General features: G+C 54.6%; 1 protein-coding gene across 1 annotated transcript; it reads left to right on the forward strand.

Annotated features, from left to right (window-relative positions):
- The first annotated feature begins 6,111 nt into the window (after nt 1–6,111).
- Nucleotides 6,112–10,929, forward strand: SOX4 (SRY-box transcription factor 4). The gene has a single exon (XM_075745169.1). It carries the CDS (start codon nt 7,050–7,052, stop codon nt 8,358–8,360), a length of 1,311 nt encoding a protein of 436 aa, XP_075601284.1. The 5' UTR covers nt 6,112–7,049; the 3' UTR covers nt 8,361–10,929.
- The last annotated feature ends 337 nt before the right edge of the window (nt 10,930–11,266 follow it).

Below are 11,266 nucleotides of genomic sequence, written 5' to 3' on the forward strand. Positions count from 1 at the left end.
TTTATTATTATTTAATTACATTGACTATATCACTCAAGAAATGGTCTTGCAAGAAAGAAGTTAGAAATGCTAAGACACAAATTTTAGAAGAATCCTTTTTTCTGTGTGCACAGGGATTACCTCATGGCTTCTTTCCAGGAGTTCTAAGTATAAGCAACGTTTTGCTTAACATAAGAAGTCATTCATACGCTGAATTAAATAGCATGCAACATCCCACTAAACAATCTTTAAAAACAACCCAAATTTTATTCAGTGCACTGTGGTTTTGTAGCTCCATCTTATCAACGATGCTAAAGTATGGGTGACATCATGATGTTGTGGAAGTGGGTGGAAATATTACTTCATTCTTGGTACTATGTGGGCTTCTGCTGAACTGTCTTCTTGCAGCTGTTTGCAGAGATGGCAGGAAAAGATGAGCTGAACGTTACGAGAGCGGCGGTGATAAGCTTGCAGGAGAAGGCCCGGGAAGGCGAGAGCGAGCAGGAAGGACGAGTACAGATGACGGGGAGGGAGCGCAAGGGGCAGAACAGAGGAGCACATTCAAAAAGCGTGGTGGTCCGAAGGAGCGGGACGCTCCTTCCCTAATCCTCCCGGAGGCAGAAGGCTGGCTGCAGGCACGCACCAGCCGTCGCTCTCCTCTTGGGCTAACCTTCATGGGGTGGCCTTCACGGCAGCTGCAGCTCATGAATATGCAATCTGCTGATACATATGCAGCAGACCTGTAATTCCTCTTCAACCTTGTGGCTATATTGCCTTTCACTTTGCAGAAAAGGCTTGCCGAAACAGCTTTTAAAATGAAGTAAAAGCTTTTCTTAGATGAAACTTTTTAAAAATATATGTTTGCTAAATCTTACAGGATTGGATAGGGGTTACTATTCTCCTTTTAAGTAAATGCAAACAATGTTTTTTCCAAGTTTCTTTTTTATTTTTTTTTAACAGAGCTTTTTGAACTTGTATTATTCTTAGCTAACAAGTTTAAACTTAAAAAGTCACCAAAGTGGATAAAGGAGAGAAGGTATTATCATATTTTCTTATTAAAAATCTCTGGAGAGGTGTTTCTGCCTTTCCAAACCAAACATTTCCATATAAGTGATTAATATCTGAATTAATATAAATATGTATACGCAAATGACTTCTTACCTACTTATTGCATTAAATGAGCTAGAAATGTCTCAGCGTTCTCATAACAAGAGCACCGAGTATCTATGTGAAGGCTTGTATTCAAGCGAAATGTAAGTGAACATACATTGTTGAAGGAAACAATACTGTACAACTTTAGGCAACAGATTTTTTCACCCCTAAGTAAATAATATCCACTATAAAACACTTCCCAGTAATAAAAGTTCTTCTCAACAAAGCAATCGGGGAGACTTCAAAGTGTTTATGAATCATGTTGAATAAAGGTACTCTGTGAATCGGAGTGATGCAATTGTACAATGCAGTTTTCTTCTTGCAAACAGGACGAAGGAGGAGGGCCCACTTTCATGTCTCAGTTTACCCCTCTGATCCTTAGGCACGCTCTTCTTTGATCATGAATATCCGCTATCATCATGTTATTTTAAAAGCCAGGGCTTTTTCCCTCTTAATGGCAAGAATCTCATCAACTTTGTTTTCCTTGGATCAAAACAGGCAACAGAAAGGTGGTGGGAAAGGTGGTGTTCAGCAGCGTACCTCTGCTGTGGCCTTGTCATTTGCAATTCAAGAAGACAAAAATCGCCCCGATATGCCTTTTTAAAGTGCGGCACAGAATGTCAAGGCAAAATATATGTTAGAGAGAGGAAATTTGGTCGCAGACAGAAACACACTGAGAAGTAATACAGGTTTGGGGTTTTTTTTAAGGAAAATAAGATGCCGCCTTTCCCCACCGTGTGGATGCCTGTCGCAGAGTGATGGGAAGCAAGATGTCCCGGGAACCGCCTTAATTAGCCGCAACATTTCCTCTCGGGTCGCTAAATGACCCGCTGACGTTATTGCTCAAGCCGTGCCCGGCTGAGCGCCCTGCTCCGTCCGTGCAGGTGAACACGCCCCACGCGGGTTCAGTCCCGCGGGGGCGTCACCACCTGCCCCCGCCCCGCCGTGGGGGGACGTCGGTCCGCAGCGGGCAGCGAGTTTTCCGCGGGGGGGCGCGGAGAGCCGCGCACTGCCAGGCACCGCCCCTCCCTCCCTCCCTCCCTCCCTCGCCCGCCCCGCTGCGGGCGGTGCGCGGCCGCGGAGCGCCCTCCGCCGCGGCAGGCAGACCTGCCGCCACCCGGCCGGGGCTCCGCCCGCACCGGCTCCGCGCCCGCGCATCCACTGCAAGGCGGGGGGGGGCGGGGGGGGGGATTGAGGGCTCTGCGGATCGTTGCCCGGGCTGGAAGGGCTACGGCGGCAGGAGGAGGGTTGTGCCCGCCCGTATTTATCGTCGTGCGTGGACAGGGTCCCCGCTGCGCGGGCGCGGAGGCGCCGGGGGTGAAGGGAAGTGCTGGGGCTCGGAGCTGCGCTGGGCGGAGAAGGGGGGTAAAGAGACAGGGTGCGCTTTGTGCGCAGCGCGGTGAGGGTGTCTGCTGAGGTAACAGCGTGGAATTAACGTGCGTGTTAATTAACCCCCGTTAATTACCACGCACGCCCCGGCGGAGGGATGATCCTGCCGGTTCCCCCTGGCCGGGGAGCCGCGTCCGCTGGCCGGCGTAGGGGGGGCGGTGGGTGCGGGGACGGGTCGGCCCTGCGCGCTGTGCTGGCTGCCCGGGCAGCGTGCCGTGACGGAAGGGAAGCGCTCCGTGCCGGCAGGGGCACGCAGCGACACGTTTAGCGGGAGGGAAGGTTTGCCTCCCGAAAGCTCAGCCCGAGTCGGCTCCGAAGCATTTCTCACAGCCGACGGAGCTGGGGGTGTGGAAAAGATCAGCTGCAAGGGGTGCAGTTAAATAAGCCTGAGCGCTAGTAATCCTCAGCTTAAGGGGGTGTGTGTGTGTGTGTGTGTATGGTGCGGTGCTAAATCCGCGTGTTTTTAAGACATTTTAACCAGTGGGGACTGCGGTCTGATTCACGCAGAAAACCTTGAATCCGTGCCTGTGGCGCTCAGTACTGCTGCAGATTTGTCCAGGAGCTTTGTCTCAGAACAAGCTCTCTTGCTCCATGTGCCAAGCAAACTGCAGCTTCCAGTTTGCAACGATATGTGTGAGAATTGCGTTATTAATGACCATGCCCTTAAACCCCCGTGATGAGGTTTATGGTCGGTCGCGAAGTGTTGAAGCGGCGTACAGCTGAATCTGTAGGCATTGCCGCTTTTGTATGGAAACCTCCGGAATTTCAGTTAGAAACTTTGCAGCGCTATGCTGCTCAGTAAAACCGGGGGGGGGGGGGAGAGAAATAATAATAGTAATAATAATAATAATAGTAATAACAATCACAATTTTTTTAAAACTCCGGGGTTCGCTAGCTCCGCGCTTTCCCACGTCTGGCAGAAGAGGCTCAGCGCTGCCACCTCGCGTCACTTTCCGCACCGCCGGCCTTACAAAGCCTGCAGGAAGTAGAATGAAGTTTCGAGGCTTTTTGAAGTTGTAAACCGGGGAGAAATCTTGCCAATGCTCTTAAAATGCATTTTAGACGGAAGCTGGATGCTCACCTTTACACCTAGGCTTAAAAATTTGGGGAGCTGGAAGGGACTTTCAGTCCAGCACTGGAGGATTAGGGGTGGAAGCAATTAACTTCAAGGAAACAGCCAAGAAATTGTAATAAACTGCTTTTATAGAGTTTCACATCGTATTCTTACAATTGCTTTATTAAGCAGCTCTAAATTGCACTTTTGTAAAGTTTTCATTCAGGAAATAATACTCTTCTGTCCACCCCACATGCACATTTTTTGAACCAAGATTAAATCAACGTGACTGCTTTCATCAAGATAACACTTAACTCACCTGGAGATAATTTTTGTTCTTGGCAGTCAAGACCTTGCACACTGTAACACAACTGACTGAACAGCTTCTTCTTTCTATGGCTATCAGTTTAGTTTTTATTTATTCTGCTTTAACCTGTGTCTAGAAGTACGAGAATATTTTACTTGCTTTGCAGTTCAGACAAATTGATATTTACATGTAAAATATGATAGTTGGGGGTTGAAATCCTTTCGGATACTGTGCTAACAGGTGGAGCAGCCAGAAGCTGCCGTGCTCCCAGTCCCAGTTTTTCAGGCTGCTGCACATGAATAGCAAGAGTGTAAATAAACCCAGTACTTACTCCTGACACCAAAACCACCGCAAGCCTCCGTTTCTGTAGATTTTGGTGCTATATGGTAGAACAGATTTGATGTTAGCTTTGGGGTTGCGGCGGGGGGAAACATGGCGTGATTTACTTCCAAAGTGTAAAGGTGAGAAACTCCACTGATGTCACTGGATGTCGTCAGCCTAGTAGAAAGCAGTATTTCATCCAGTGCTTACCAGAGGCTGAAAGAGGAAACAAGGTGTTATTTTTTTGCAAGCAGAGCAATAATTTAGGTTGTATCTTTGTAAATATTCTCAGTAATGTAGGTGACCTACCCAGGGAGGTATTAGGAATTGAGGATTTTTCTCAGCACTTCGTGACAGCGTAATAGTTTGAGTCCAGTGTGGAATCTTAACATTCAAAGCTTGTTCCCAAACCAGCTAGAAGCCCTGCTAAAGGACCCTACCATAAATTCTCTTGCAAAAATGTGTAACTTATTTTCAGACCTCTTTCCTAGACATTTCAGCTGTTTCCAACCATTTTTTTTTTCTGATTTAAAAAGTGTTTTTTACTGGTGTGTGGAACAAAATTTTTCACAGCTATTTAGTCTAACAGCCTTTTTGGTCCATGGCCTGATGAATGACATGAGGAATCTCTGGGGAGTAATGCTGCTATTTTTTCATGGCCTTACCACCCCCTTTACCTCAGTATTGGGGTTTTTTTTTGACGTCGCAAGGCCTTAAGGGGTGTTTCACAGCGCATTTCACCACTGCCCTGTTTTGCTTCACTATTGATCATGGCGGGGTGGAGGGAGCGGGACAGCAGTCCCCGAAACGCATCCCGCGCCCTGGACGGGCCCCGAAAACGTGGGGGGGAACCTGCTCGGCGGGGGGGGGGGGGGGGGGGGGGCGAGGCACGGCCGCACCTCCGCCCCGGGAGGCTGGTACCTGCCGGCCGAGCACCACAGCGGGGCCGACCCCCAGCCGCAGTCCCCCGGGGTCGGGCGGCGCGGCGGGGCTGCGGCATGCGGGAGCGGGCGGTGGCGAAGCGCAGGGGAGGGCGCGGAGGGTAAACAGGCGACAAGGGCATCACCTCTTCCTCCCACCGCGCCGGGGGATGAGCTGGATGGGTGGCAGCGAGTAATTAACGCCGTCGCCTGTATGAGGCTCGCCGCCCCGCGGGAGGTGCCCGCCGTGTCTCCCGTCCCACCCCCGGCACCGTTCAGCTCGAACTCCGTGGCGGAGGGGGCGTGACGGCAGCGCTTCGCGGGCACTTCTCGAGGGGTGACGACACACTCTGCGTGTGGGCGTGTGGGGCGCGTGGGTGCCCGCGCGCGGGGCGCTCCGGCATTCCCTGGCAGCGCCCAGCGCCGGCAGCAGGGACGCCCGCCGGGCCCTTTGTGCGGGCAGGTGTCCCCGCTCGCCGCCCACCCGCGACCGCGACCGCCTCCGCCGCGAGCCCCCGCGCGGCCTAGCGCCTCCTCCCGCAGGCACCGCGCGCGGGGGCGGGCAGGTTAATTTCCACACAGCCCCTCATTTTTATTTATTTAATTTTTTTTACATTATTTGCATTATGATGATTTTTGCTGATTTCCTAATTTTTCCCTGGCAGGGCAGAGGGGAGGGAGGAGCGCAGCGGGGGAGTGGGGTGGGGGGGGGTGGGGGGCGCGGGCACGTGCGCGGCAGGGCGCGGGGCGGCGCGCGGGGCTGCCCTCCTGCCCCTTTTAAAAAGTTCGCCCCGCCGCCGGGAATGAGGTCAGCGCGGGCGCTTCTCATTGCACGCGGCGATTATTACCGCGCCGCGGCGGCCGCCAATCGTCGGCCGGAGGGCGGGGCTTGGCACGCGGAGGCGTTGGATACAGCGTCCGATTGGCCGCGGGGCGGGCTGCGAAAGGATAAAGCGGCGCGGGGCGGGCGCGGGGTCCGCTCTCAGCTGCAGCCGGCGGAGCGCGGCGTGCGGGGGGCGCGGGGCATCGCCCGGCGGGCGGGCGCGCGGGTCGGCGGGGGGCGGCGCGGCTCGGCTCCGCGCGCGCGGAGGAGCAGCAGTAGCAGTAGCAGCAGCGGAGGACGGGGCGCGGCGGCGGAGGAGGACGAGGACGGGGCTGGGAGCCCGGCTCGTCGCTCTTCCTGCCGGGGACGTACACACTCGTTCATGCACGAGCGCTTTTCTTTTTTTTTCCGGGGATTTTTTTCAATTACTATTTTTCCTTTTTTTCTTTTTTTTTTTTTTTTTTTTTTCCTGAGGGGTTTTCTTTTCCCTCAATACCTCGCAACTGCCAAATCCTACCTGCACAAACTCCTGGCCGCCGACCCCGCCGCCACGAGTCCTGGAGCCGGGGTTTTCGGGGCTTTGGGGGCGCGCCGCCTCCCCCCTCCCCCGCGGCGGTGCACGCTGGCCGTGCCCAGCGCTGAGAGACTTTCGGCGGCGGACTCGCTGCTCTCCTGAAACGCCCGGGGCAGGCGGAAAGCACTTGTGAACTGGACCGGCTGCTTCGGGGAGGGGGGAGACCCGAGGTGGTGAGGAGAAAAAAAAAAAGCAGACCGACACCCCCCCCCCTCCAAAAAAAAAAAAAAAGCCCAAAACATCCCAAGAAAAAAAGCAAACTTGGACGGGCGGTTCGCGCAGCTGCTTTTGCAGAAACTCTGACCGCGGGCGGCACCGCCGCTGCCGCCGCCGCCTCGAGGGGGAGAGGACCGCGCCGCCGGGGACGAGGCGCCGGTGTGGAAGTACAAGTGGTGCGGGGAGCGGGGGCGCGGCCGCGGGGGGCTGCGCGGCCGGCTGCGCCGCCCCGGTGCCGCTGTGAGAAGTTGCGCGCCCTGCCCCGCGCCGGAGCGGCGCTGAGCCCCGGCGAGCCCCCCGCCGCCGCCGCCGCGATGGTGCAGCAGACCAACACGGCGGAGAACACGGAGGCGCTGCTGGCCGCCGAGACCTCCGACTCCGGGGCCGGCATCGAGCTGGGCATCGCCTCCTCCCCCACGCCGGGCTCCACCGCCTCCACGGGGGGCAAGGCGGACGACCCGAGCTGGTGCAAGACGCCCAGCGGGCACATCAAGCGGCCCATGAACGCCTTCATGGTGTGGTCGCAGATCGAGCGGCGGAAGATCATGGAGCAGTCCCCCGACATGCACAACGCCGAGATCTCCAAGCGCCTGGGCAAGCGCTGGAAGCTGCTCAAGGACAGCGACAAGATTCCCTTCATCCGGGAGGCGGAGCGGCTGCGCCTCAAGCACATGGCGGACTACCCCGACTACAAGTACCGGCCCAGGAAGAAGGTGAAGTCGGGCAACAGCTCCGCCAAACCCGGCGACAAGGCGGACAAGGGCGGCGGGGGCGGCGCCGGCGGGGGCAGCGCGGGTGGCGGCCCCGGCGGCCCCGCGGCCCCCGCCAAGCCCGCCCCGAAGAAGGGCGGCGGCGGCTCCAAGCCCTCCCCCGCGGGCGGCGGCGGCGGCGGGAGCGCGGGCGGCAAGCCCCACGGCAAGGCGGCGGCGGGCGGCAAGGCCGCCCCCTTCCCCGGGGAGCCGCCGGCCGCGCTGCTGCCGCCCGAGCACCAAGCGCTGTACAAGCCCCGGGGGGCGGCGGGCGCGCCCTCGGGCCCCGGCAAGCCGCTGGCCGAAAAGAAGCTGAAGCGGGTCTATATCTTCGGCAGCGGGCAGGCGGCGGCCGCCTCCGCTTCCCCCGGCGGCGCCGTGCCCGGCAGCCCCACGCTGAGCAGCTCGGCGGAGGCCGGCGACCCCTTGAGCCTCTACGAAGAGGGGGGCGGCGGGGCGGGCCGGCCCGACGGGGACTGCGGCGGCGCCGCCTGCCCCTCGCCCTCCGGCTCCGGTTCGGGCTCGCCCTCGGATCACCGCAGCTACACCAGCCTGCGCGCCTCCTCCCCGGCCCCCTCGACGGCGCATTCCTCCTCCGCGTCCTCCCACTCCTCCTCCTCTTCCTCCTCCGGCTCCTCTTCGTCGGACGACGAGTTTGAGGACGACCTCTTGGACCTGAACCCCAGCCCCGGCTTTGAGAGCATGTCCCTGGGCAGCTTCAGCTCCTCGGTGCTCGACCGGGACCTGGATTTTAACTTCGAGCCCGGCTCGGGCTCGCACTTTGAGTTCCCGGACTACTGCACGCCGGAGGTAAGTGAGATGATCTCGGGGGACTGGCTGGAGTCCAGCATTTCCAACCTGGTCTTCACTTACTGAGGCGAGAGCCGGGCCCTGCTGGAGGAGGCACAGACCCGCGTTGTCGGGAGGACTCGCCCACCCCGCCGGGGAGCTTTTGTTTCTTTTTTTTTGTTCTGGGAAGGGGCTGGCGAGACTGCTTGTTGTGCTCGGGGAGAGCGGCGGCGGGAGCAGGATAGCCCTCTCCTTGCGGAAAGGCCGGCAGTCCCCTTCCTCCGGCTGGAGACGGACCCGCACACACCCCCTTCGGGAGACGAGCCTGGCCTTGCTTTTTCAGAGACTGGCGGGAGCGAAACGCTGTCTTTTTCCTTTTCCTTTTTATTTCCTGAAAAGAGAGACAGAGGAAGGGGGGGGGGAACCACACACACCTCTGGGTTCTTTGTTGTTGCCCACTTTATACGAATAAAGAGGAGGGGGAGCGATGCATTGTGCTGAGCGCACACTGGATGTCTTGAGCATTCGCCCTTTCGTGTGAAAGAGCGATCAGAACTGCCTGAAAAAAAAGAAAAAAAAAAAAAGAAAAATCCACCCAAGCCTTTGCAAGGTTCACTTTGGGGGGGGGGCGGAGGAGAAATCCTCTCCCGGTTTCTTCTGCGGTGAGAGGAGGCGACGATGATGGGAGGAGGAGGAGGAGGAGGCGGATGGAGCCGGGAGCTGGACCGAGATCCTAGTTAAGCGGAGAAGAGCCAGACTTACACTTGAGAGCTGTCTTGGAAGTACGGTGGGGGGGAAGATAATAATAAACTGAAACGGATTTGCACGTACAGACGAGGTGGCGGCAGCGCTTTTCTCAGTCACCTTATGTCATATGTGGAGAGAAAAATAAGGCCGAAACTTCAAGAACACTGAAAACTTCTTTTGAAACAGACGGAATGGGAACCGTTTCTGTCATGATGTGGTACAGAGGAAACGGAGGGCGATGGCTTTTGCAAAAAAAACCCGAAAATACAAAAAAAAAAAGTAGTTTTTTTCTTCTTACTCAGAATCGTGATGGTGTTGGATTATTTCACTGGTGGGGTTTAATATAGCATGTTATCCTGTCTATCTTTTTAAGATTTCTGTAAGACTGTTGAACAGTTTAAAAAAAATAGTGTTAGGATAATATAAAAGCAGATAGATGGCGCTATGTTTGATTCCTACAAAAATATCACCAGCTTTTTTTCATTCTTAACTCTTTAAAGGATTCAAACGCAACTCAAATCTGTGCTGGACTTTAAAAAAGAAAATTCAGGACCAAATTTTTTCTCAGAGTATGTATGTGTTTGTTCCTTATAGCTGTAAATGAAAAGACTGTTTTTTCTCACCGATGCTCATCCTCGTATTGTTTTTTTTTTTTCCTTGTAAATGTAATCGGATGCCATTTTATAAGTGGACGTATTTATACTGGCCAAACATTTTTGACTTGTATTTCCTTGTCCTTTTTTGGTAGTTCTCGTTGTTACCCGCACCATTTTTATGTCTCCTTCACTGAAGGGCTAGAGTTTTAACTTTTAATTTTTTATATTTAAATGTAGACTTTTGACACTTTTAAAAACAAAAAGAGAAGAGAGATGAAAACGTTTGATTATTTTCTCAGTGTATTTTTGTAAAAAATATATAAAGGGGGTGTAAATCGGTGTAAATCGCTGTTTGGATTTCCTGATTTTAACAACAGAGCCGCTGGTTAGTATCTCACACGCGTGTGCGCGCTCACGCTCACTCACACACTCTCACACACCCACGAATCAGCCCCTATTTTGTCCATGTTTACACTCCAATCTGCAGGCATCTTAAAGTGACAGCATCCCTCGCCGCCACCGCCAGTGCCCGCTCTGCAGCCCCTCGCCTCGCTGGGGGAGGGGGCCGGGGCAGCCGGGGGGGAAGGCGTATACACTGAATGCTACCGTTTGCGGGAGAAACCTGTCCCGGAATGAAGTTAAGCAACTGGTGCATTTACACAGAAGGGATCCTGTACCTTTAACTTGTAAACCACATCGTTTGCACTTTTTTTAGAAGCAAAAACGTGCCGTTTAAACCACTGGATCTATCTAAATGCCGGTTTGAGTTCGCGACACTATGTACTGCGTTTTTCATTCTTGTATTTGACTATTTAATCTTTTCTACTTGTCGCTAAATATAATTGTTTTAGTCTCTTATGGCATGATGATAGCATATGTATTCAGGTTTATAGCTGTTGTGTTTAAGATGAAGAAAGTGAAAACATCTTTGTACATTTAAGTCTGTATTATAATAAGCAAAAAAGAAGATTGTGTGTTTATGTATGTTAATATAACATGACAGGCACTAGGACGTCTGCCTAATGAGGTGGTTCCGTTAAGGGTTTAACTTTTTTTGTTCTTTTTGTTATTTTTTTGGTCATCCATCCTGTGCAATATGCTGTGTAGATTTTTTTTTTTTTTTTTGGTCTAACGATCACCCACAACGCAACGTTGGGAAAGAAGAAAAAAAAAAAATCATGCCAGCTAACCATGTCAAGTTCACTGCCTGTCAGATTGTTGATATACCTTCTGTAAATAACCTCTCTTTTTTGTTTGTTTGTTTGTTTTTTTTCTTCGGGAAGGAAATAAAATCAGCTGGAACTGAACCCTAACACTGGGCTGCTCTTGTCATCATTGCTGCGCCCTCCGGGTGGGTTTTGTCTCGCCCGTCCGGCAGCGGTGTCTGCAGCCCGGCGGAGCCCCGGCCCGGCCCCGGCGGCAGCGCGGAGCCACCGCCCCACGGCCGGCCCCGCCGGGAGGGGCCAGGGGAGGGACGGCCCCGCCGTCGAACCGCCTCCCCCTCGGGCCGGGGCCGGGGCCCGGCTGGGGAGTGGCTGCGGCCGCCGGGAAGCGCCGTCTCGAGTGGGGGCTGCGGGGCCCAGGCTGGGCGGCTTCGTGCTGTCGGGCGGCCGGCTCCAGGTGGAGGGGCGGGAGGAGCCGGTGTTGTGC

The sequence above is a fragment of the Balearica regulorum genome, chromosome 2 (assembly GCF_011004875.1).
Source record: "Balearica regulorum gibbericeps isolate bBalReg1 chromosome 2, bBalReg1.pri, whole genome shotgun sequence".
In the NCBI taxonomy this organism is placed as follows: Eukaryota; Metazoa; Chordata; class Aves; order Gruiformes; family Gruidae; genus Balearica; species Balearica regulorum.

Bases quoted from the DNA above. Each gene is read 5' to 3' on its own strand.
- SOX4 (XM_075745169.1), top strand. From the start codon at position 7,050: ATGGTGCAGCAGACCAACACGGCGGAGAACACGGAGGCGCTGCTGGCC.